Source organism: Pelodiscus sinensis, chromosome 6 (genome assembly GCF_049634645.1).
Source record: "Pelodiscus sinensis isolate JC-2024 chromosome 6, ASM4963464v1, whole genome shotgun sequence".
In the NCBI taxonomy this organism is placed as follows: Eukaryota; Metazoa; Chordata; order Testudines; family Trionychidae; genus Pelodiscus; species Pelodiscus sinensis.
In genome coordinates this window covers 43,860,907-43,887,059 of record NC_134716.1, presented here as the reverse complement: position 1 = coordinate 43,887,059, position 26,153 = coordinate 43,860,907, and the positions used below count along the sequence as shown (strand labels likewise).

Below are 26,153 nucleotides of genomic sequence, written 5' to 3'. Positions count from 1 at the left end.
TTTGGATGAGCTTTGGGTACTTTGGGTGATGCTGAGTGATGTGTATTTTGAAAATGGTGTGGAGAAGCCTGTGGTCAGTCCAGCACTCTGCTCCTTGCATGGCTCTGGTGATAAGGACATCCTGAATGTCATGCTGACGAACAATGACATAATCTATCATGTGTCATTGTTTCGATCTAGGATGCATCCAGATAGTCTTGTATTTGTTTGCCATCCCGAACACTGTGTTCGTAATGAGGAGGTCATGTCCTGCACATTTGCTCAGCAGCAATAATCCATTGCTGTTCATCTTGCCAACGCCACGTTTGCCTAACACTCCCTCCCATTGACTGTGGTCACAGCCAACTCAGGCGTTGAAGTCTCCCAACAAGATCAACTTGGCTGGCACTGAGCACAGAAAGGAACTGAGGTCGATGTAAAACTGCTCAATTGTCTCCTTTGTGTTGTTCATGGTGGGGGCATATGCACTGATGCCTATTGCATATCGCTTGTGACTAAGGAGTAGGCGTAGCTTCATGAGCCTCTCGTTAATACCGACAGGGAGGTCTGAAAGTTGTTTCATCAGACTAGTCTTGACGGCCAGGCCGACTCCATGGATCCTATCCTTATTCTGTGCTTTCCCTTTCCAGAGAAGGTATAACCACTAGCTAGTTCAGTGAGAAATCCTTCTTCAGCAAGCCTGGTTTCACTCAAGGCAGCGATATCAATACCATAGCGTGAAAGCTCTTTAGCGACTAGGGCTGTTCTCCGATGAGGTCTTACTGTGTCCTCACTGTCCATGAGCGTATGGATGTTCCATGCTCCCATTACCAACTTCTTTTCTTTGCACAACATAACCTGTGCGTGAAAAATATTATAGTGGGAAAGCCTTTGCACAGAGATAATCCCACTCTCTTGGCCTCAAAAGTAGAAATCCATTGACATGAAAAAATCGTTACTTCTGGAGACTACCTCAGCTGCATTGGATGGCCATGTCATCTTAAATGATCTGACATGCCCCACGCACTCCATAGTGCGCTGCTGCAATGCCTTCTCAGCCACTGAATCATAAGAATTTCCTCCACCTGATCCATCGAAGCAGTCTTCGCATGCTGTGATGAGCAAGTCCCTAACTCACCGAAGGTTTCAACCCACCGGCTACCCTAATCTGGTTTAGTCGGCCTGTCAAAGCCATTGCCCGGGGTGTGGCTGTTGCCGCATGCAAAGCAACTACGTGGAGCCACAGGTGAGAGCTGGGTGCCAGTAAAAATCAATAAAGGATGGCCCACTCCCAAAGAAGTGTGACAAGCCCTCCTTTAGAGGTACTACCTTGCAACCCCATACATTTGCTGTTAATTTAAACAATTTAAGGGAGAGGCATGATTTTTAAATGAGGATAAGAAGACGCTGAGCTGAGAACAAAAAGGAAATAGTGGGCCACAAGCTCCTCTCTGCGAAGGAACATGGAGGGAAGCAAAATGGCCAGAAAAACTCAGTTATGTGAAAGAGAAAAGTGGGACTGCATTGACATGCTCTGCCTCCACCAGCAGACATTGTGGGAACACCTCCATACACACCTTTGGGGCTCTTTTAGCTTTGAAATGGTAGTAGGGAATTGTTGTTCTCCATGGAATGTTCTCCTTTCTGTCATGCAGATTTTCCCTGGAAAGTTGGTGAGGTGCAAATTTCTACTGTGTATATAGTGCAGCCACTGATCTCCACAACTACTCCCCTCTTTGAGGAGGTTGAAATGCAGAGGTGCTGCTGAAGTCCAATTGGTGCCATGGCTCCTAAGGGAGCCATGTCACTGTTAAAGAATAAAGATCAGAAAAAACTGGGGAGTGCAGATGTAGCCAGGTTTTCTTCAAAACTTAAGGATCCATAGGGTTTCCAGGCATTTTCTCCTCATTCTGACATAGATTACTATGCTGGTCCAGTCACGGCCCCCTCTCTCAAATTATTAAAAAAGCTATAGCACTGGGTGGTCTTTTATTCATCTGCATTCTGATTGGTTGAGAGAATCCATAAGCAATAAGAAATTTGTGTGACTAGCATGGAGCATTGATCATCTTTTTTATTGGCTAAGTTACCCAGTGAGCCAATAAGGTGTACAATATCTTAAGGTGTACTCATGCTGTCATGCCGGTAAAGGATATCATATTATTGTTTCAAATGACAGGATTATAAGAAAGAAAAATATCGTAGCTGTTGCTTTGTACTCTGTTGCTGTCCTTTGAAAATAACAATTAACATGCAGTCTAGTATTTGTCACATATGTATAATAAATTTGCCTTGCAAGCAGTTAATTTATATGCAAGTTTAAAATAGCATTTGGTTCTTACATTGTGTTTTGCTTTTCTTTTTTAGATGGTAGTCACGATAATTATTCTGTATGTGTCAAAATTAAGCAAGATTATTCACTTCCCTGACTTAAACAGAAGTATCCCTGTGAAGGTAAGAAATGTCTGGATTTTGATACAAGAAGGAAAATGTTACTCTTGTCGATAATCTTCATACTATGGTTTTTCAAACAACTTTTTTGAAGGAAGGTATAACAGAAAATTATCAACATTTTGATTTTTTCATATGTTCCATCAAATTTTATTTTTGCCTCAATCTGTTGTCAGTAGATTATTTTAGTGAAATTACATTATTTTGCATTTTACAGAGACAGAATTATGCAATTTGATTATGTAGTTTGTGTTGCCTGATCTAAGATTATGTTTAAATTTCTAATTACCCACCTTTATCCCAGGATAAGGCCCAGTATTCAATTATTCTATAATTGGGAACCCTGATGTTCACAGTTGCAACACACACACTATAGAAACTCTTGTATATTTATAAATATAGTTTATTAATACAGTTAGCACAGTCATAAACACCCCAGTTTCATAAGACAGTGAATATCCATCCATATTTCCGTACCATATACTTACACCATTCCATCTAGAACAATCTTAGGTGTTAGCCTATCATATTTCTCATTATCTTCACCTTCCCAGTCACCGGGGCCATCCTTCTGGCCCTTCCAAGGACTACACCTTCTTCTCCCTATCGCCTCTAGCCTGGGGTCCCACTTTTATACAGGCAGTCCCCGGGTTACGTACAAGATAGGGACTGTAGGTTTGTTCTTAAGTTGAATCTGTATGTAAGTCGGAACTGGCGTCCAGATTCAGCCGCTGCTGAAACTGTATGTAAGTCAGAACAGGCGGTCAGTTTCAGCAGCGGCTGACTTGGGGAAGCTTGGGGTTCTTAAGTTGAATCTGTATGTAAGTCAGAACAGGCGGTCAGATTCAACTTAAGAACCCCAAGCTTCCCCAAGTCAGCTGCTGCTGAAACTGATGAGCGCTGATTCCAGGAAGCCTGGGGCAGAGCAACTCTGCCTCGGGCTTCCTGTAGTCAGCGCTGGTCAGTTTCAGCAGCGGCTGACTTGGGGACGCCTGGGGCTGAGCAACTGGGGTGCTGCTGGGTTGCTCCAGTAGCACCCCTCGGCGCTACTGGACCAACCCAGCAGCACCCCAGCTGCTCTGCCCCAGGCGTCCTGATTCAGCCACTGCTGAAACTGACCTGCAGCGGCTGAATCAGGACCTGGGGCAGAGCAGCTGGGGTGCTGCCGGGTTGGTCCAGTAGTGCCCAGAGCGGGTGCTGCAGGACCATTCCGCAGCGCCCCAGCTGCTCTGCTTCAGGGTCCAAAACAAAAGCCTGGTCTGCTGGGGGTGGGGGCACACTATCCGTGCGCCCCCCCGCCCCCAGGAGACCAGGGACACGGGGAGCAGAGCAGCAGCGGCAGCGGAGTGCCGCGCCTCTGAGGCTTTGCTCTAGCAAAGTCTCAGAGGCGCGGGACCCCTCCCCCCCTGCGGCTGCGGCTTCAGTCCCAGTGCCTGTGGTCTGCTGGGGACCGTCCCCAGCAGACCACAGGCACCAGGTCTCAAGCGGCAGCAGCGGCGGTTCCCGCGCTTCTGAGGCTTTGCTCTGGCAAAGCCTCAGAAGCGCGGGAACCCGCCCGGTGCCCCTGGTCTGCTGGAGACGGTCTCCAGCAGACCAGGGGCACCGGAGCAGCTTACGAATGGGGCTTTCTCGCCCCGGAGCTCGCAGGTAGCAATCCGCTACCTCGACCTCCGGGGCGAGAAAGCCCCGTTCGTAAGTGTGGATCCGACATAAGTCGGATCCGCTTAAGTCGGGGACTGCCTGTACTATGTGACGCTGCTGCTGACATGTTTGTTGCATATTTGATGCATGTTTTTAATGTTGAAGTGTCCTTTTCCTATAGGTCAGTGTATCTTTGCTCTCAGCTGTTGTATATTGGGTTGTAGTTATAGATCTTGTTGTTATAGTAACTGAGTAGGTCACTGGGGTCAGCACAGCTGGTTTGAGCTTGTTCTAGTTATACTGTTCTATGCAATAAAATGGACACTTGCAACTACTCCAGCTCTCTGCATTTCCACTGATTTCTTCCTATACTGTACTGTAAAACTTCCCACGACATAACAAGTGGCGACGAGGATGGGATACCTGTGCTGCCTCCAGCAACAAAAGAAGTAGAAGTCAATGTAAGAAAACAAACTCTTTTTGGCTGTTCTAGAAGGTGGGGGTAAGAACTGACTGCTACCCTGTGCAAACTGAAACTAAGATCAAGGAGTCCAGAGACTGAAAAAGAAAAAAGCAGGGGGAGTGCAGCAGCCATGGCTACACTTACAGGGCCACTGGGACCTTTTGAGGAGACTTTAGAGCAATGGCAAGTATATACTAAGCATTTTCAACTTTTTGTTATTGCAAATGACATTAAAGAAGAGAAGAAAGTGCCAATATTTTTGAGTGTTGTAGGGGCTAAGACCTACTCTCTGCTACACAGTTTGCTGCTCCCTGTTAAGCCAGAGACCAAATCTTACAGTGACATTGTGGAAATCCTGGGGTCACATTATGCTCCAAAACCACTGGTAATTGCAGAAAGGGATAGGTTCCACAACAGAGACCAAAAAGAAAGTGAAACAATTGTACAATTTGTAGCCAGTTTGAAAAAGCTTGCTGAACACTGTGAATTTAAGGAGATGTTAAATGATGCCATACGTGACAGGTTAGTGTGTGGCCTGCATAGTGAAGCTATACGGAGGTTTCTGTTAACAGAAGCTCAGCTCACCCTGCAGAAGGCCATTGATATTGCGGTCTCTATGGAACTGGCCACACAGGAGGCACAATACCTTAGTGCACCCCCTGGGGTGCATAAAATGTCCCAAGAACCTACTCACAAAACAGTGGGGAGCCAGGAATGTTACTGCTGTGGTAAGCCAGGTCACCATGCATCAGAATGCTGGTGTAAGAACCTAGTGTGTCGACAGTGTGGAAAAAAAGGACACATTGAGCGTGCCTGCAAACAAAAGAAAAAGAGCCCGTGGTCTGGCGGAACAAAAAGGAAAATCTGCATACCATCGAGCAGATGCCTGATGATCAAAGTGATACCCTGTCTGAAGAAGAAGTGCCATGCTATGTTTTGTCTTTGGAAGGGGGCTCCCATGAATACTGGGTAACCCTACTGTTGGATGGCAAATCGGTATGCATGGAAGTGGACACTGGTGCAGCAGTTTCATTGGTCTCAGACACGGTGTATAAGGAAAAGTTGAAGCATCTTCCAATTAAGGCAACAAAGATCATTCTGAAGACATATACAGGAGAAGCAGTACCCCTATTGGGCACTACTGATGTTAAGGTGGAACTAAATGGACAGACTGCAGAATTACCACTGTTTGTGATGAAAGGCCATTACCCAGCCTTAATGGGGAGATCATGGCTTAGGAAGATCCCACTGGACTGGGCAGAAGTGCACCGGATGACTAAAGAAGAAACAGGTCTGACTGATATATTAAAGAAACATGCTGCTGTTTTTAGAGAGGATCTGGGAAGTATGAGGGGAATCATCATGAAACTGAACATTAAACCTGGTAGCCAACCAAAATATATGAAGGCCAGAACTGTGCCATATGCTATCAGGCCAAAAGTTGAAGCCAGACCTGGAGCGCTTAGTCAAAAATGGAGTCCTAATACCAGTTACCCGTAGTCCATGGGCAACTCCAATAGTTCCAATATTGAAGAATGGTTCTATTCATATTTGTGGGGATTTTAAGGTCACTGTTAACTCTGTTTTATGTGCAGAACAATACCCCCTTCCTCGCATCGATGACATCTTTGCGGGCCTGGCTGGGGGACAAAAGTTCAGCAAGATTGATCTGAGTCAAGCATATTTATAGATGCAAGTTGATGAGGAATCCCAAGAGCTGTTGACTATTGTGACTCATAAAGGGCTTTATTGTTACTGTTGCTTACCCTTCGGAATAACTTTTGCCCCAGCCTTGTTCAAGAGAGCTATGGACCAGATCTTGTATGGCTTGCCAGGAGTTCAGTGCTATCTTGACGACACCCTGGTCACGGGTGGGAACGAGGAGGCTCACCTTAAAAACATAGAGGTTACCCTACAAAGACTGGAAGAGTATGGCCTACAAATCCATAAAGATAAGTGTGCATTCTTTCAGCCCTCTGTTTAATATTTGGGACACATCATTGATGCTACTGGTCTTCATAAGTCCCCTTCAAAAGTTAAGGCTATTGTGGAGGCTCCACCCCCTCAAAATGTTAGTCAACTTCGCTCATTTCTAGGACTATTGAACTATTATGGAAGGTTTATTTCACAGCTACCCACACTATTAAAACCACTTCACCAGCTCCTTGGCCAGAACAAGGTCTGGAAGTGGACTGATGCCTGTGATGTTGCATTTAACAAGGCTAAATGTGCATTGCTAAACACAGAGGTCCTGACAGATTTTGATCCATCCTTACCTTTACAGTTGGCTTGTGATGCCTCCCCATATGGAGTGGGAGCGGTCTTGTCACATGTTATGCCTTCAGGAGAGGAGAAACCTTCACGCACCTTAAGCACGGCTGAAACTAACTATGCGCAAATTGAACATGAAGCATTGGGAATCGTTTTTGGAATTTGGAAGTTTCACCAGTACCTGTTTGGATGGAAGTTTACACTTCTCCCCGACCATCGACCTCTGACGGCAATTTTTGGTCCACACTCAGGTATTCCACCAATGGCTGCTAGTTGTATGCAACGATGGGCATTGTGGCTTTCAGGACACACATATGAGATCAGATATCGGAAAGCCATGGCAATGCAGATGGTCTTTCTAGGCTGTCTTTGCCAGTCAAACATCAAGATAGTAGCCAGAAGGAAATCTTTTACTTTGAACAGGTAAAGAACATGCCCATCACTGCTGCACAAGTTAAGAGAGCAACTCGTGTTGACCCAGTACTCTCCCACGTAATGGAACTAGTGATGCGTGGAACATCTCTAAGGAACTCGCAGGTCTCATCTGACCTTGTCCCCTACATGTCCAGGAGAATGGCGTTATCAACCCATTCGGGGTGCTTGTTGTGGGGAATGTGTGTCGTTATTCCAAAAATACTGAGACAACAGATGTTAGAGCAGCTGCATTCAGGTCACCGTGGAACGGTGCGCATGAAAGAAATTGCACGAAGCTATTTTTGTTGGCCTGGGTTGGACAGTGACATTGAAGAAAAAAAACAAGAGCTTGTATTTCTTGCCAGGGTGTGAGGAATGCACCTCAATTGGCACCTCTACACCCATGGGACTGGCCTGAAAAACCATGGCAATGTATTCATGTTGATTTTGCTGGCTCATTTGAAGGTAGCATTTTATTGGTGGTGGTAAATGCTCATTCCAAATGGCCAGAAGTCTGCATAATGCCTTCCACTACTCCTGAGAGTACTATCCACAAATTACAGGGAATCTTCTGTCATTTGGGTATTCCTGAACAACTTGTGAGTGACAACGATCCACAGTTTGTGTCTTAGGAGTTTGGATATTTTATGAAAGCAAACGGGATCCATCACATCACTTTAGCACCGTATCACCCAGCCACAAATGGATTGGCTGAAAGGTTTGTCCAGACAATGAAACAAGCTTTGAAATCGGTTAGAGGACATTCACTCGTAGAAAAGAGTCTGGACACCTTCTTACTATCCTACAGCCCACTGCCCAGCATAGCAACCAGCAAGGTATCAACACTACGTCACACCTTTCATGGATTGATAACTTGTTAAAAAATAGGAAACAAAGGATCTCATCTGGCGGCGGCATGTAGATCAGTTATTCATACGTTATTCCTGCCCCCAAGGCACATCTCCAGTTGAGTTGCCCATCCTTCCCACTGCCGGTGAGCTACCATGTCAAGAATCTCCTGCTCCTGACTCTCCTCCTCCATCACCACCAGCGGCGAACAATAACCCCCTCCCTGAGCAGGCTGATCCAACAGCCTCACCTGTTCACACTTCAAGTTCCCAGCCCCATGTCAGGCCTGCACCCATAACATCTTCGGGTGTGAGAACGCCAGATGTCCGCCGTAATCCACCTAGAGAAAGGAGGCCTCCTCAATGGCTGGACCTTTAGTTGAGATTAACTCACAGATGGGGCAAGATAATCCCCAGGGTTAGCTAGGAACTTGAGGCGGTCTACCGTCATTTCATAGTTAGTTTTTGTTTTCTTAAAGGGACGTTTTTATTAAGGGGCGAGGAATATGTTGTATATTGGGTTATAGATATAGATCTTGTTGTTATAGTAACTGAGTATGTCACTGGGGTCAGCCCAGCTGGTTTGGGCTTGTTCTAGTTAGTTCTGTGCTATGCAATAAAATGGACACTTGCAACTACTCCAGCTCTCTGCATTTCCACTGATTTCTTCCTATGCTGCAAAACTCCCCATGACATAACATCAACTTATTATCATATACGTTAATGCGTTACCATGGGCCTTTGTGGTCATCTGTCACATCCTGGTCCTGATTACTCAACTCATCCCTAACCAATTATTTTGGGACTTTTATATAATGATGCCTCTGCTGAGTCTCAGGGTATTTTTCCTGCCATCCTACTGGATTGAAAGGTCCCAGACATAAGTTCCCCTTTTCAGTCCGGGAACCATAAATAAGCTATGACCTGTGTCTGGGTGAGACCATGTCTCAACTATGGAAATCTACTAACCTCAGCTTCTGCTGATCTTGCGAACAGCCTGTTACAACCTGGACCAAAGATAAAATATAGCCCCATATTACTTGACCTGGATTGTGAGCTTATGTGTGTTTTTTCATTCAAGTGCACCCCTGTCCTCTCATTGGCTGTAATGCAGACATGGCACTCATTGGAAAGTGCATTCAGAGGCTGAACTGTTCTGTTATACCCTAGAGCAGGAACCACTGCACTTCAGGGGAACCTGATTCACCAGACAGTCCTTGGGCTGGGCTGTTCTGCACCCATGCTGCTCCTATGCCTAATGACATCTGGACTGCCACACAGCCCAGTCAGTGCATGGCACCAACATGCTTGTGGTTGGCTGTGTGGGGGGAGGCAGGGTTTTTTACTAGGGTTGCCAGGTGTCTGGTATTGACCCGGACAGTCCAATATTTTCGCCTCCTGTCCGGTAAAAAAAATTCAGAAAATACCGGACACCTAAAATGTCCGGTATTTTCTGGGTTTTTTCCCCTGCCAGGAGGCGAAAATATCGGACACCTGGCAACTCTACGACACACTCAGAAACTGGGTCCAGCCACCGGCTCCCCAGCCCCCCCCCCCCCCCCCCCCCAGGTCCCTGGACTCCCGCCCCCAGACCCCCTGCTTACCTGGTGCCGCAGGGAAGCTCCCTTCTGGCTCAACCAAGAAAACAAGATGGCCACTGGCAAAAAGCCTAAAGACCTGAGCAAGGGGAAGCAATGCCTTCCTAGGGTCTTACTGCTCAATCCTGCCTCTTCCTATCCCTATTCTGAGTCTGCATGCACTTAAAGGGGCCATGCTGTTTTAATGCTGTTTTATTTATGTATTTGCTTAATAACTCTTGGGGTCCTTTTTTTTTCTCAACAACTTTGGTCTTCCTCTTTTTTCCTTCAACAGAATTTTTTTTGGGGGGGAGGGATTCAGTATTTTTGGTTAAACCATTTGGCAACCGTACTTTTTACCAGCCGTGGGCACCACCATATCAAGTAGCATATACACACAGACAGGTACAAGCATCAGGGCCACTAATTTGGGGCTCTTGCTAGACTCTTATTTACAAACATGCCGTGGCCCCAGCTAAGAGAGGGCACGGACCTGTACCCAAGCGGGTCAATGACAAAGCCCCCTCCCCGCAAGGAGTTGAGTGCTGCTGTGCTAGTAAGCAGTGGGCCTTCACAAACTGCAATGGGCAGACATAAGGCCTAGTGTATTACACCTGAACCCAGACATCAGTCAAGCAAACACAAAGGGCCTGTGGGAATGCTGAGAGCAGCTTTGCAATGCCTGCCTCCCACTTCCCCGAATGTAACCCTCTGGCCAGGTAGATATGCCACACACACCCACTTGCTCCAGTGGCAGTGGGCAGGCAGGCAGGGTACACTGTGCTGCAGACCAGCCTTTAGCAGATTTTTTTGCATTATGGCTCTTAACTATTACCTAATTAATCTAAACGTATTATTAGCATGCTAGGCAAGTAACTTGATAGGCTACATTTGTGTTAGGCATGAGAGAGTATGCATTATGAAAGGTATTGTATAACAATAAAATTATCTTGTCAGATAAACCCCAAGGTTTGACTCCCATACTCTGCAGTGGAAAATCATTATTATGTTTATGATTGTTATTTATTATTTATTTATGTGGGAACAAGACTCATTGTACTATCTGTGCTACATACATGTAATAGAAGCATTTACAATCTGACAAGACAAAGGATAGAAGAAATGGTTTATTATCTTACCTTGTCATACTGGGAATGAGGCACAGAGTGAATAAGGCAGTGAAATGCATATTAGACAGGCTTGTGCATTGGTGTAGAACACCTTGGAAGTCACCGGGACTTTGCATGCGTGCAAAGGTGTGCCCATGTGCATTGAGTTGCAGGTTTAGGGCCTAGTGCTTTGCCCAGAGTCACACAGGAATTCTGGCTTCAGTTCCCAGCTCTTCCACAGATCTCTTCAGTTCCACTCCAATGCCTTAATTACAGAACCATCTTCCTTTTAGGGCCTGACTCACTTTACCATGAACACACCATACAACTAAAGAGCCTGATCCCATGAGCCTTATGTACACGGAATTGCCATTGAAATCAATGGGACTTTTGTGTGTAGAAGTCTTATAGGAAAAACTCTGAAGTCTGCTTTGGCCATGGGACTGGTTCTGTTCAATGTCTTCAGCAACGATTTAGATATTGGCATGGGGAGTACACTTATTAAGTTTGCAGATGATACTAAGCTGGGAGGGGTTGCAAGTGCTTTGGAGGATAGGGTCAAATTCAAAATAATCTGGACAAACTGGAGAAATGGCCTGAGGTAAATAGGATGAAGTTTAATAAGGAAAAATGCAAAGTACTCCACTCGGGAAGGAACAATCAGTTTCACATTTAGGCTACATCTAGACTACAGGCTTCTTTCAGAAGAAGCTTTTGTCGGGCCGCTCGGGTTTGTTTACTTACTGTCTCCACAGCCACGGAGCCTCGCAGTTGCCATAGGTTGCAGTTCACTGTTTACAGTCAAAGGGAACTGCAGGAAGCAGCATGACCCAGGCCTCTGCTTCCTGTAGTTCTCCTTGGCGTCAAACAGTGAACTGCAGCCAATGGGACCCCCAAGACTCCATAGCTACAGAGCTGGTAAATAAACAATCTGGAGCGGTCCAGTAGCAGCTTTCTCAGAGAAGTCTATGGACCACTTTGAGAAACACCACTGTAGGAGAGCCACAGACCACAAAATAAAACAAAAAGGTCTCCTGCTAGACACTAGCCACTTGCTGCACCTCTAATTGGCACGATTGGACTCATATTTGAAATAGACATTTTTTAAATTACAGATGCATTTGAAGTTGAGAATCAGCCTTCAAACTGCTGATTTCAGAGGGAGGGACTCTTAGTATTTCACTTTTGTTGGGCAAATTTTTCATTAGCTTCTGGAATTGTGCTAGGTGAACTGCAGTTGTCTGTGGGTTTTTGCCATTACAATAAGTGAATTTATATTCTTTTTTCCATTGAACTCAGTTCCATATTCATCCCATAGCTAAAGTTTCACCCCATAGCTTTTTCTTGATAAAATGTTGCAGCAGATGGTTGTTATTAGTAAATGCTTGCAGAGTCATGAGAGATTTATAGCTTATAAATATTCTGCACTCCTTTCCACCTCAGTCTCCTTTGTTGTTCCCTTCCACTTAAGAGCAAATATGGCATAATTTTAAAAACATACAATATTCACGTGTGTATGCTTTTGTCACCTATGTCTTTAAAAGCATGGAATTCAGTGTCTCTTAGGGTACACATACAGACAGCAACACTAGGATGTGTCATGTGTTTTCCCCCCCATTCCATTCCAGCTCTGCTAGCTCTTCTCTGTTCCCTTTGGTTATCTCTGTTGGCTCTAGTTTCCTATGATGTTTCTGGATCAGGGATACATGGCTCCTCACATACTCTTTTTGGGATAGATGCAATCTGTTGCTTGTTTGAATGGTGTTGGGGCCCAAAAGGGCCTATTAATGTCAGGATCGCATTGTTATAGGTACTGTAGTAAAGGGCCTACAATCTAACTCAGTGGTTCCCAATCTCTTTTACACCATGGACCAGCAAACCCATTCACAAACTTTTGGCAGACTGGTACCATTTTGTTTGCATATTCATTATCAGGGCTCTCCAGCCACGCGGTTCACCACGCTGAGCATACGCAGACCACGCTGCGCATGTGCTGATCGTGCTGCGGCACTGTGCTGGGCTATAATCTACTCGCCCATGGCGAGTAGATTACCTAAATTGTCAAGCCCTGTTCATTATCCAAATAGTGAATATTCAAATATGCAAATAAAATGTTACCAGTTTGCCAAAAGCCCCGGCCCCCAGAACCACTGTGAACAGCCGGCTTCAGCTCTGCCAGCCCCAAGAACCCTCTAGAGCTCCCCACCACCAGACCCCCCTCCCCCTCAGTTCCAGCTTCCTGTTTCCAGAGCCCCACTGCCATAGGGGCCACGTTACATTAGCATACCAGCTCACAAGAACCAAATGTGAAACAATACACTATTGTGCATAATTGGTGCATTCTAGTTTTTATTGCTGCTAGAGACCATAAATATAATTTTGGGTCCTCTCCCCCACACCAATTAAGTTTATTGTGTGTGCCAGTGACTAAAGGAGGAGCAGCCAGTGCAGCCACTTGGCTCTAGCCTTGGCCACCAGAGGAGCAGCTGCTGTGGCCATGCGGCTTTGGCCATGGCCGCTGGAGGAGTGGCCACGTGGCTCTGGCTCTGGCCTTAGTTGCTGGAGGAGCCATGGGCTGCCTGCCACACAGCTGTAGCTCTGACCCGGCCACCGGAGGAGCCACAGTAGTCTGTATAATTTATATTATTGTTCATTAAGACTAGGGATTTCCATTAGTCAACTACGTGATTAACCAATAAGCCTGGGCTTATCAGTTAGTCTTGTTGACTACACACATTTCTCCTCCCACACATTAGCTAATGTGACGCCAATATTTAAAAAGGGCTCTAGAGGTGATCCTGGCAATTACAGGCTAGTAAGTCTAACGTCAGTACTGGGCAAATTAGTTGAAACTATAGTTAAGAATAAAATTGTCAGATACATAAATTAACATAATTTGTTGAGGGAAAGTCAACATGATTTCTGTAAAGAGAAATCATGCTTTATTAATCTGCTAGGGTATGTCTACACTGCCACCCTAGTTGGAACTAGGGTGGCTAATGTAGGCATTCGAACCTGCAAGGAGGTTTAACGGTAGTTTGAATTAGGAGCTTTAATGAATTAGGAGCTTTAATTAGGAGCATGTAGCCGCGGGCAGATAGTTCGAACTACGGGGCATTTAAATATGGCGGCGCCCAGGAACATGCAAATGAAGCCCAGGATATTTAAATCCCAGGCTTCATTTGCAAATTAGAATGCCTACATTAGCCACCCTAGTTCAAACTAGGGTGACAGTGTAGACATACCCCTAGAGTTCTTTGAGGGGGTCAACAAACATGTGGACAACAGGAATCCAGTGGATATAGTATACTTAGATTTCCAGAAAGCCTTTGACAAGGTCTCTCACCAAAGGCTCTTAAGTAAGTTGTCATGGGATAAGAGGGAAGGTCCTTTTGTGGCGGCGTGTCGGGGTTCCCCCGCCTCCTGCACCCCCGTAATGGCACAAACAGACTCCACCAGCCAGTAGAATATAGGAAGTTTATTGCTCCTCCAGGATACAGCACAGCATAGATGTAATCTGGTTACAGGGCAGGCCGAGGATGCCTCATCTCCCGTTGAGATGGGGGAGATTGGGCCCCTAAATCCCAGCCTGTTGCTTAGGCTGCTTCCTCCATGATACCAGACAATAACCAAAAACGTCCCTTCCAGCCCTGCCCCCCAGCCAGGGGCTGGCCTCCCCTCCTTCCTTTGTTTCTCTCCGTGGGAGGCAACTTGTCGGACAGGTTGGGAGCCCCTTGCATAATGACTCATCCCCTGTCCTGCTGGCCCATGCTACAAACAGCCGCCAGCGGAGGTCACCCACAGCCCACTGTCCAGCATAGCAACCAGCAAGGTATCAACACTACGTCACACCTTTCATGGACTGATAACTTGTTAAAAGACAGGAAACAAAGGGTAGGAATAAATGGTAAGTTTTCAGAGTGGAGAGAGGTAACTAGTGATGTTCCCAAGGGTCTGTTCTGGGATCAATCCTATTCAACTTATTTATAAATGATGTAGGAAAGGGGTAAACAGTGAGGTGGCAAAATTTGCAGATGATACCAAACTGCTCAAGATAGTTAAGACCAAAGAAGACTGTGAAGAGCTTTGAAAAGATCTCACCAAACTAAGTGATTAGACAACAAAATGGCAAATGAAATTTAATGTTGATAAATGTAAAGTAATGCACATTAGAAAAATTAATCCCAACTATACATACAATATGATGGGGACTAATTTGGATACCACTACTCAAGAGAGAGATCTTGGAGTCATTGTGGATAGTTCTCTGAAAACATCCATTCAGTGTATAGCAGTAGTCATAAAAACAAATAGAACAGGGTGGCCAGCCAGTTAGGGTATGTCTACACTACAAAGTTAATTTGAACCAGCAGCCGTTAGTTCGAATTAACTTTCATAGGTGCTACACATGCAAACCGCTAGTTTGAACTTAATTTGAACAAGCGGAGCGCTTAATTCAAACTAGGTAAACCTCATTCTACGAGGACTAACGCCTAGTTCAAATTAAGTAGTTCGAATTAAGGGCTGTGTAGCCACTTAATTCGAACTAGTTGGAGGCTAGCCCTTCCCAGGTTGCCCTGGTGGCCACTCTGGGCCAAGCCAGGGAAACTCTTCTGCCCACCTCCCGGCCCCGGAGCCCTTAAAGGGGCACGGTCTGGCTACGGTGCCCGTGCCAGGGGCAAGCCTGCCAGCACCCAGCCAGCAGACCCTGTACCTGGCACGGCATGAGCCAGCCACCCGCTGCCACCCAGCCCTCCGCCTCTTCCCTGGACAAGGCTGGTGGCTCCCAGGAGCCTGCCCGGGGCTCATCCAGGTTTGGGGGAAGGCCTCTAACGTCCACAATCTCCGCACTAGGCACAGGAAAGCAGCCGTCTAGGGCAGGATAGTTGCCAGCCTGGCCACCAAAGGCCACATGCAAACCCAGGAGCAGGTTTACATGAAAATCAAGTTGGTCCAGTCAGACCACTGACCCTGAGCTTAGAACATAAGAACGGCCAAATTTGGTCAGACCAAAGGTCCATCTAGCCGACAGCAGCCAGCACCAGGTACCCTGGAGGGATGGACCGAAGACAATGACCAAGCGATTTGTCTCATGCCATCCATCTCCAGCCTTCCACAAACAGAGGCCAGGGACACCCCTGGCTAATAGCACTCCATGGACCCAACCTCCATGAATTATCTAACTTCTCTTTAAACTCTGTTATAGTTCTAGCCTTCATAGCCTCCTGTGGCAAGGAGTTCCACAGATTGACTATTTGCTTTGTGAAGAAGAACTTTCTTTTATTAGTTTGAAGCCTGCTACTCATTAATTTCATTTGGTGTCCTCTAGTCCTTCTATTATGGGAACTAACGAAGAACTTTTCTTTATGCACCCTCTCCACACCATTCATGATTTTATATAACTCTATCATATCCCCTCTCAGTCTCCTCTTTTCTAAGCTGAAAAGTCCCAGTCTCTTTAGCCTCTCTTCATATGGGACCTGTTCCAAACCCCTAATCATTTTAGTTGCCCTTTTCTGAACCCTTTCCAAGGCCAAAATATCTTTTCTGAGGTGAGGAGACCATATCTGTACACAGTACTGAAGATATGACGTACCATAGTTTTATACTTCCCCTCCTCCTCCTTCTCCTGGCTTCCCCCTTCCAGCTCCCTCCTCCCAGGTTTCCCCCTCCCCTCTTCCACCCTCTCTCTTCTCCTCTCCCATCTCCTTTTCCCAGTCTCCCCAGAGGTTCATCCTCCCCCACCCCCAGTTTTGTTAAAAAAAGAGGGTTTCTATTTTTGACCACACGTGTCCTTTATTTTTTACATCAGGAAGGGGGGCTAGGGAGGGGTAAGTGGAAGGAGGTGAGGGAGGAATGGGGCACGAGCCCCCGATGGGGAGGACTGGGGTGGCTCTGAAGGCTCCTTGGGGTGGAAGCTCTCCTGCAGGGCCTCCCGGATCCTGACAGCCCCCTGATTGACCGCCCCCGGATGGCAGCCTGCGGCAAGTGCACCCAGGCTGATGGCCGAGTGCTGTGATGTGCCGAGTGTGGCCACTCAAGGCACTCCAAGACAGGACTGCTTTGCTGTCCCTCATCAAGTTAGACAAGTAAGCAGGGAACCCTGAGAACTGTCTGTCCGGGGTGGGGGTTGGGTCCCTTTAAGAACAGCCCTGGGCTAGCCTGAGGCAGCAGCTCCACACTCTAAGTCCTGGTTCCGGAAAGCCTTAACTTCGGTTCAGGGTCTACTCAATGTGGACATGCTAGTTGGAATTAGCAAAACGCTAATTCAAATTAGTTTTTAGGTCTAGATGCACTAATTCGAATTAGCTTAGTTCGAATTAACTAATTTGAATTAAGTTAGTTCGAATTAGTGCTGTAGTATAGACACACCCTTAGAGACTAAGACCCAAAATAGCTGTGGATAGAGTGCAAAGAGACACGTATCTATCTATCTATCTATCTAGAGTGCACAAAATGTAGTGATAAAAATAACATTTATAGGACATTTTGGATAAAATACAATACAAAAGCCTTTAGTCACTTAAATAATCCATGGTCAGTCCATAGATCTTCAGAGAACTTGACAAGGAAAAAACATCAAATTAAAAAAAAAACTTGGAAAATACAGTAATAATCTCACACTAAAAATAAGCATCCCCACCATGTATTTTAAATTTAACACTACAGGCAGTCCCCGACTTACGCAGATCCGACTTATGTCGGATCCGCAGTTACGAACGGGGCTTTTCTCGCCCCGGAGGACACGGACTGCGGGACCTCACGGTCCCGCCGCCCGTGTACTCCGGGGCAAGAAAAGCTGCTCCGCGTCTCCCTGGTCTGCAGACCAGGAAGACGCGGAGCAAAGCCGCGGAGGGGCTTGGGCAGCGAGGCAGCCCAAGCCCCTCCGCGGCTTTGCTCCACGTCTTCCTGGAGACCCACCAGCAGACCAGGGAGACACGGAGCAAAACTGGGGAGGATGCGGGCGGGACCGCGGCACATCTCCGCGGTCCCGCTTTCCGGGTTTCCCTGGTCTGCTGGGGGGGCGCAGCTAGTGTGCCCCCCAGCAGACCAGGCTTTTCTCGCCTGGGGTAGAGCAGCTGGGGCTGCTGGGTTGGTCCTGCAGCGCCGCTCCTCGGCGCTACTGGACCAACCGGGCAGCACCCCAGCTGCTCTTCCCCAGGTGTCCCCAAGTCAGCTGCTGCTTAAACTGATCAGTGGCTGACTACAGGAAGCCCGAGGCAGCGTTGCTCTGCCCCGGGCTTCCTGGAATCAGCCGCTGATCAGTTTCAGCAGCGGCTGACTTGGGGACACCTGGGGCAGAGCAGCTGGGGTGCTGCCCAGTTGGTCCCCGCAACGCCGCCCCTGCGGGGACCTACCCGGCAGCGCCCCAGCTGCTCTGTCCTAGGCGTCCAGATTCAGCTGCTGTTGAAACTGATCAGCGGCTGATTCCAGGCAGCCCAGGGCGGAGCAACTCTGCCTCGGGCTTCCTGTAGTCAGCCGCTGGTCAGTTTCAGCAGCGGCTGAATCTGGACGCCAGTTCCGACTTACATACAAATTCAACTTAAGAACAAACCTACAGTCCCTATCTTGTACGTAACCCGGGGACTGCCTGTACTGCCTTATTATGTCTTGTAAGTTTTTTAAAATTAAACTGAACTGAGAAGTAAATTAGCACAATTTGAAGTGCCTGTTTCACTCCAGCTTGTTGATCTCTGGTATGGTTTCCTCATTTTTTTTACTTACGAAGACTGTGGTTTTTTATAGTTCTAAAAATTCAGGTCTGGCCCAGACTTCAAAGATGACAGGTTCAAAAACAATAAGGCAGAGACTCATATCTCAGGCTACATCTGTACTTTAAGGCTTTTTCTCAAGAGGAAATGCAAATGGAGCACTCATTTGCATATGTCACGCTCGCATTTTCATTTCCTCTTCGGATCCCTTTTGCACAATAGGTTTTTGCGCAAAAAAGTGCTGTGTAGACGACTCCTTTTTATGCAAAAGTCCCCTTTTGTGCAAGAGCTGTTCTTCCTCATTTTTTTCAGAAAGAACGGCTCTTGTGAAAAAGGTTTTTTTTTGTGAAAAGAGCCTTCTACACAGCACTTTTTTGCGGAAAAACCTCTCGTGCAAAAGAGATCTGAATAGGAAATGCAAATGTGAGTGTGACATATGCAAATGAGCGCTCAATTTGCATTTCCTCTTGCGGAAAAGCCTTGCAGTATAGATGTAGCCTCAGAATAATTGCTTCAGCCTGGCAAACAAAAGCCTTTAAATTTTCTTTAAAGAAACACAGTGTAAACCAGGTACATGCTGATTCTTTTTTGCCCTGGAATTTAAATATGACATCTGGGTTGGCTGTCTTATTCTGCATCCATGAAGACTTTGAGTTTAAGGTGATTCAGCGCCTCTGCTCTAACCCAATGTGCCCACCCACTCCCCCAAAGCCAGGCACCCCGAGCCAGGCACCCCCAGCCTCCCGCTCTAACCCAATCCCTCTCCCTTTTGCAGAGCCACGCAGCCCCAGCACCCTGCTCTAACCCAATCCCCCTCTTCCTCCGGAGTCAGGCACCCCCAGCCTCCCTGCTCTAACCCAATGCACCCTCCCCTCCCCCGAGCCACACAGCACCAGCACCCTGCTCTAACCCAAAATTCCTCCCCTCCCCCAGAGCCAGGCACCCCCCAGCCTCCCTGCTCTAATCCAATCCCTCTTTCCCTCCCCCAGAGTGCTGGGGCCCATGTGCAGAGCAGCTGCAAGCAGTTGGGGCACAGAGCGCTGAACTAGCAATTCTTTGAGCAAAGAGCCACATGCAGCTCAAGAACCGTGGGTTGGCCATTCCTTTAATAGAATGTTAGGAATCATTAAAAAAGGGATAGAGAATAAGACAGAAAATATCTTATTGCCTCTATATAAAAGCCTCTATGGTACACTCACATCTTGAATACGACATACAGATGTGGTCCCCTCATCTCAAAAAATATATATTGGCACTGGAACAGGTCCAGAAAAGGGCAACAAAAATGATGAGGGGTTTGGAATGTGGCCCATATGAAGAGAGATTTAAAAGACTTGGACTTTTCAGCTTAAAAAAGAGAAGATTAAGGGGGGATATGATAGAAGACTATAAAATCATGACTGGAGTGAATAAGAAAAAGTTGTTTACTTATTCCCACCATATAAGAACTAGGGGTCACCAAATGAAATTAATAGGCAGCAGGTTTAAAACAAACAAAAGGAAGTTTTTCTTCACTCAGCACACAGTCAACCTGTGGAACTCCTTGCCAGAGGATATGGTGAAAGCTAGGACCGTAACAGGTTCAAAAAAGAGCTAGATAGATTCATGGAGGTTAGGTCCATCAATGGCTATTAGCCAAGACAGGTAGGAATGGTATCCGTAGCCTCTGGTTCTCTGGAGGTGGGTGACAGGGGTGGGATCATGCGAGGATTACTGTTGTGATCCCTCCCTCTGGGACATCTGGTATTGACTGCTGTCGGCAGACAGGATACTGGGTTAGCTGGACCTGTGGTCTAACCCAGTATGGCCGTTCTTATGTTCACACACACTTGCTGCCTCTCTATCAGAGGCAGCAGTGTGGGGCAGCAGACAGCTAGTCTGTGCAGGAAGCTGGTTTTTAAATCAGCTCCCCTTGTAGACCAGCTCCCACCTTCCATCCTGCACTGCTGCCTTTTTATCAGAGGAAGCAGCATCGATTGGCAGGGGTCTCCCCTGGATTAGGGCCAGGAATGCACTGGCTTCCTTCCCCACCTCTGGGGACTATTGAATAGTTGTGTAACAGTGAAGATTTCATGAGGTTACACAACTATTCAGTTACATGATATCTAACATCTCTAATGAATAGCTGTACTTGAAGATGAGCTCTTCTATATGTAGTAATATATACACTCCTCTGGGTACTCTATTGTGTCTTTACAGAAGATCAGTCATGCTTTCATTCCTCCTGCTCAACTGCTTTCTGTTTAAAACTAAATTGAAACAGTAGGCAGAAGCTAACAATTGAGTATCAGTTTTACAAAACTAGTCAAGTGCTAAGTATTTCTTTTTTACCTTATGTTCGGCTGGATCTTCAGCTGTTCTAATTCAGTGTTGCTCTGTTGGAGTCAGTGGAGCCCGTGAACCCTAGTCAAGGATCTGCCTTGATAAATTCAGTGGATGTGGCTTTTCCCCCCCCCCCTACGAAAAAGAATCTTTTTTAGAAATGAAGGAATTTTACACTCATAAAATAACTTAAAAGTTCCTCAGCAGTAATTTAAAGCATTGGTCTCACTTGAATTGTGCTCTGATTTTATTGCAGTTATTTCCTCTGCCTCTGCTTTATGTTGGAAATCACGTTAGTGGATTATCAAGCACCAGCAAACTAAGGTACAGTAAGCGCAGATCATAGCTAGATCATTTGTTTTTTATTATTTTATTCTTGTAGGTTCAAAGAATAGGGTTAAAGGTCACGATTTTCAAAGTAATGCAAGGGACTTAGTTTATGACTAAATCCCCTGAACTGCTTTGAAAATCTCAAGCAAAGCAGTTGATCAGTTTACAATCTCTGTGCTGCATTTAGGAGAGATTTGCATAGTCTGTACCCACATAGTGTGAATGCAGTTTCATTCATTAAATGTTGTCTTCTCTTCATGTGACTGGCCAGCATTCCATGAGTAGGCCAACAAGAGGGGTGAAACCTGTAAGAAAAATGCCTTTATATGCCTATGCATATGAATAGTTTTGAAATTGATGGTGAAAAGACCTGTATAAAAGCTAGATATTATTTTATTTATTTTCCCTTGTACACAAAAGTCTTGTGTGAGTTACAAAGAATGGTACAGGGGATTCATAGAATTCACATGTAGTGGAATCAGCCTGTGTACCACTGAACAGGAAGGGCTATGGAGAGGACATACAGAAATAATACATATTTACATTTTGTGTGTGCCACTGAACACTGCTCTATGGTGGTGGTCTTCACAGCAGGGCTGCAGGTGTAAGAATTACTAGCAGGACCAAGATGACTTGCTGTGCGAATTGAGTGCTTTGCTCTCTTTGCAAGGGGATCATAGAGGTAGGGTTGCCAGATGCTTTCACAAAAAAATCCCGAACATGGCAGGAAAAAAATTGGTTGAACCAAAAAAAAAAAAAAAAAAATATGGGGAACCAACCAAAGTTGTTGAACAAAAAAAAAAAAGTCATTGCACCTTTAAAAATGCCCTTGCTCCACCAGACGCGGCAGGGGAAGAATGTCCCCACCATCTTCTGTCCAAGAAAAACAGGAAATACCAGACATTTTACATGTCCAGTATTTTCTGTTTTTTTGTTTTGTTTTTTGTTTTACCAGACAGGGGTCACAAATAACAGACTGTCCGGGTGAAAACTGGACACCTGGCAACCCTACATAGAGGCAGCATGGTTGTAGTAGCACCTGAGGCTGTAGTTAAGCTTATGGAGCAATTTCTAGTATTATACCGGAGAACTGCAAACTCTAAACAGTGCAGCTGGGGCAGATGGCCTTTGTTTCCAGCTGAGAGAAACAGAGTGCATGGGAGATGTGAAATGAAGACCAAAACAGGGGTTAAATTTTCTCCAATAAAACTAAAAATTTAATACGCAAAACAGAACTACACACACACACACACACACACACACACACACACACACACACACACACACACACACACACACACACACACACACACTCCTTAATTTACTTTGCATGTGTAAGCAGTATGTTTGTTTACCCCATGCAGTCAGTTCTTTACCCCATAGAGTCAGTTGTCAGTTGTCATTGGGAGGGGAAGTGGTCTGTTTGACCATAAATGGGCTCTTTGAGAGAACCTCTGGTAAAATGTGGACCACCTTTGAAAAAACATGAACATTACCATTATAAACCTTTCTGTGTTTTACAGTGTTTTAATGGTAAATTAAGTTGGATTACAATTAGGAATTAAAAAAGGTTCAGAATGATGTGTGTTTTATAAGTTTGAGAGGCTTTGATGGTGTAAATATATTCCTTTTTTCTTTTTAAGATAACAAATGAATTTTCTATAATTTAAAGACATTTAGGGACCTGATTCTGAAACCCTTTACTCATGTAGCATATAATTGCGAAGAGTCCAATATCATTTATTCTTTTATAACTCTTCTGTATGACTATATGGTAGTTTATATTTCACTCGCTCATGTGAATTTGGAATTGCTTTCGGGTCAATAAAATCTAACAGTGAGCTTTGTTGTAGTTTGGTTAATAAATTATTTTGAAAAGCAAAGGTATTGATGTTTTATAATTCCAAATCCATCTCCCACTGCAAAAATATGCCTTTAGATTTACTCATCACAGTTTTGCTCCATGATTTCAAATCATAACATTAAGGAATACCGCAGTGTTGTAAATGTTTATATGGAACTCACCATATGGAATTTTCCACTTCACATGTAGTTTTTTAAATAATTTGTCTACAAAATATAGATTATCTTGAATAAATCCAAGATTTGAGTGAGTAGTAAGATTTCTAAGCCTGAAACTAGGATTTGTATAATTTTTTAAACATGGTCACTAGTCATTACCTTATAAAAGGAATGAATTGGTCCAGGTGGATGAAGTGTCTAATTTCAAAATCATTTGCTGCAAAGGCATTATTGGTAAATCCACAAGACCCCATAATACATAATTCTGTGCATCCTAACAATCTTTTATTCAAATGCAGCATTATTTTTAATAGACAGGGTTACTACCATCTTACATGTTTCTAGTATGTTCTGTCTTTTTTAGTTGTGTTTCATTTTTTAAACACAAAACCTGTTTGATGTTAAGCCCCATCCTTTGAATTATATTTTTTTAAATTCATTTACAGAGCTACATTCGCTGGCCATCTTTAAGCTGTACAATAAAAATCCTCATTATTTATTATAAGCAGGATTTCTACAGAAAATATCAGTTCATAAGGGCTGCATTTGGTGGAATTTGAAAATGATGATTTCTATTCCTTTTCCTCTTTTTGAACTCGGAGTAGTTTTGTAACAGGTACCTGGGTTTTGTTTGTTTTGAAAAACTGGCAGGCCTCTTTATTTTTAGTGATTATGATATCTGGTGTCAGACTGACATTTTTGTGTGTGGTAACAAGCCAAGAATGTATTCTGCTAACTTCGTAATGCTAGTGTAAATAGTTCCTCTCCTGCTTAGCAAAGTTAAGTAAGAAGTAAATGAATAAAAATGCTTTGCATTCCATTCAGTGCTTGCATCGTTTTTTTTCCCCCCCTTTATTTGGACAGTTTGCCGATGTTTACAGTGCTCAGGAAGTTCACCATTCCACTTACACTGCTGCTGGAAATCATCATACTTGGGTGAATTTTTTGTTTGTTTGTTTCATTTGCAAAATACCATTTTATTTTGTCATTACCAAGTGGAGCATTTGTAGTATTTGGCTAGGCTGTTGCATGGCTGATACTCACTGATGAGAGAAACTCAGAGCAAAGACTAGAAACTAATTAAAATTTATCTGTGACAATAAAAGAAATACATTTTGGTGGATCTAGGACAAAATCTGTTTACTTTTATTTATATGAGTGAGTCCATTAGCTTCACTTCACCTGAGTAAGATAAACAAGGTTTGGTCCAAATAGCTGTTTGTTTGAATAAGGTTTGCTCTTTTTAGACTCCAATCTTGCAAGCTGCTCTGAGCAACCAAACATGCGAGCCCTGTTGAAGTCAGAGGAAAAATGCAGGAGGCTACTTGGGGAGCAGTTTGTTGGGTTGCACCTTACATTGTATCTGCTCAGAAAAGCAAAATGTACTTCTACTGAACTGTGTAAACCTCATTCTGTGGCCAAATTAATTAAAAATAAATCACTTTTTTGATATTACAGCTCTGATTTCTTTTACAACCGGTCCCTGAATCTGTAGAGCAAATCAGACTATATGTTACACAAATGCCATCCCATTGCACCACTGTCCTGGAGGCAGAATTTATCACACTCCCACAGCACTGAAATGTATTTTTCTCGGCTTTACTTTGGAAATTATATAGCAGCAGAGGACCTTTGACAATTTGGCTGCGTCTAGACTGGCATGATTTTGCTCAAAAGCCGCCACTTTTGCGCAAAATCTTGCCGCCTGTCTATGCTGGCCGCGAGTATTTGCACAAAAACACTGACTTTGTAATGTATAAAATCAGTGGTTCTTGCACAAATACTTTGATGCTCCCACTCAGGGATAAGCCCTCTTGCGCAAGTATTCTTGCGCAAGAGGGCCAGTGTAGACAGCAATGTTAATTTCTTGCACAAGAAAGCCCAATGGCTAAAATGGCCATCGGTGCTTTCTTGCGCAAGAGAGTGACTACACTGGCACAGATGCTTTTGCGCTAAAACAAATCTTTTGTGCAAAGGCACATGCTAGTATAGATGCTCTCTTGCGCAAATACTTTTAACGGGAAAACTTTTCCGTTAAAAGTATTTACGCAAAATCATGCCAGTCTAGATGCAGCCTTTGTGACACTGTTTACTGAGCTGTGTTTACATAACTCAAAGTAATAGAGTATTAGCATTTTGTTACAAGACAGTATGTCAAGAAAGACCATATTTAAATTATGACAAGATTAGTAAAGCAAAACATTAACAAGAATCTGTCAGACTGCAGATTTTACTACTTAACGGTTTTATATTTTCACAAGATCAAATCCTGATGGCATTACAGGCAGAATTCTCCTTAACATCAAAAAAGAACGTTGCCTGCTTACAGCCACCAAGATTTGTCCTTCTAATTATTTTCCAAATACTAATTGTTTATAAAGCCTTTTAAATGGACTGGAAGCCAGTTAGTTTCTCTCTTAATATTCTAAATATGAACTTATCTAATTTTTGTTTACAGGAAACGATATTCCCTGGGTATTATTATCAGTGTATTTACCATCATTCTTGGGGCTTTCATAGCTGCTGGGTAAGATTTTCATTTGTTCTCATTAGGTAGTGTATTGAAGTTTATTTTTTTCTTTGTTGTGAAGGGGCAAATATGCTCCTAGATGAATGCAAATCCTATTAAAGAAATAAATTAGAGAAGAGATCTATTAAGTGGATGGGCTTACAAACTTATAAGGCAAAATGTGTTTTAATTGAACAATGTTTCTGTAATCTAGTTTTTTACTTGGTTTTACATATACCTGTTAATATAGATAACACAGCAAGCTCAGAATACACACGTGCAACTGTTTTTTCTAAAATAAAACTGAATATAACATAGACATTCATAAGAACCACGCCCTCAGATCCTTTCAAGGATGTCTGGTGATTGTCATGTACTTTGAGAAGACCGTGTATATAATTCATATAATTTTGGACAAGTTTAAATTTGGAATGGATAATGGGGTGTGTTCTATTTTCTCTTCTGCTTTTCCTGTTAGAAAGTTATTTTATTCAGATGGAATTCC

At 44.5% G+C, this 26,153-nt stretch overlaps 1 protein-coding gene across 4 annotated transcripts in view; it reads left to right on the top strand.

Annotated features, from left to right (window-relative positions):
• Positions 1–26,153, top strand: part of SLC35D2 (solute carrier family 35 member D2) — a 56,620-nt gene that overhangs the window by 18,374 nt on the left and 12,093 nt on the right. For 3 of the 4 annotated variants that reach the window (XM_025187892.2, XM_075931833.1, XM_006129361.3), the window contains exons 3-6: positions 2,347–2,433; positions 21,044–21,111; positions 24,004–24,075; positions 25,598–25,666. In XM_025187892.2, coding sequence (XP_025043677.2) covers positions 2,347–2,433; positions 21,044–21,111; positions 24,004–24,075; positions 25,598–25,666 — 296 coding nt within the window. The remainder of the gene's footprint in view (positions 1–2,346; positions 2,434–21,043; positions 21,112–24,003; positions 24,076–25,597; positions 25,667–26,153) is intronic. The other variant, XM_006129362.3, reaches the window with a different exon arrangement.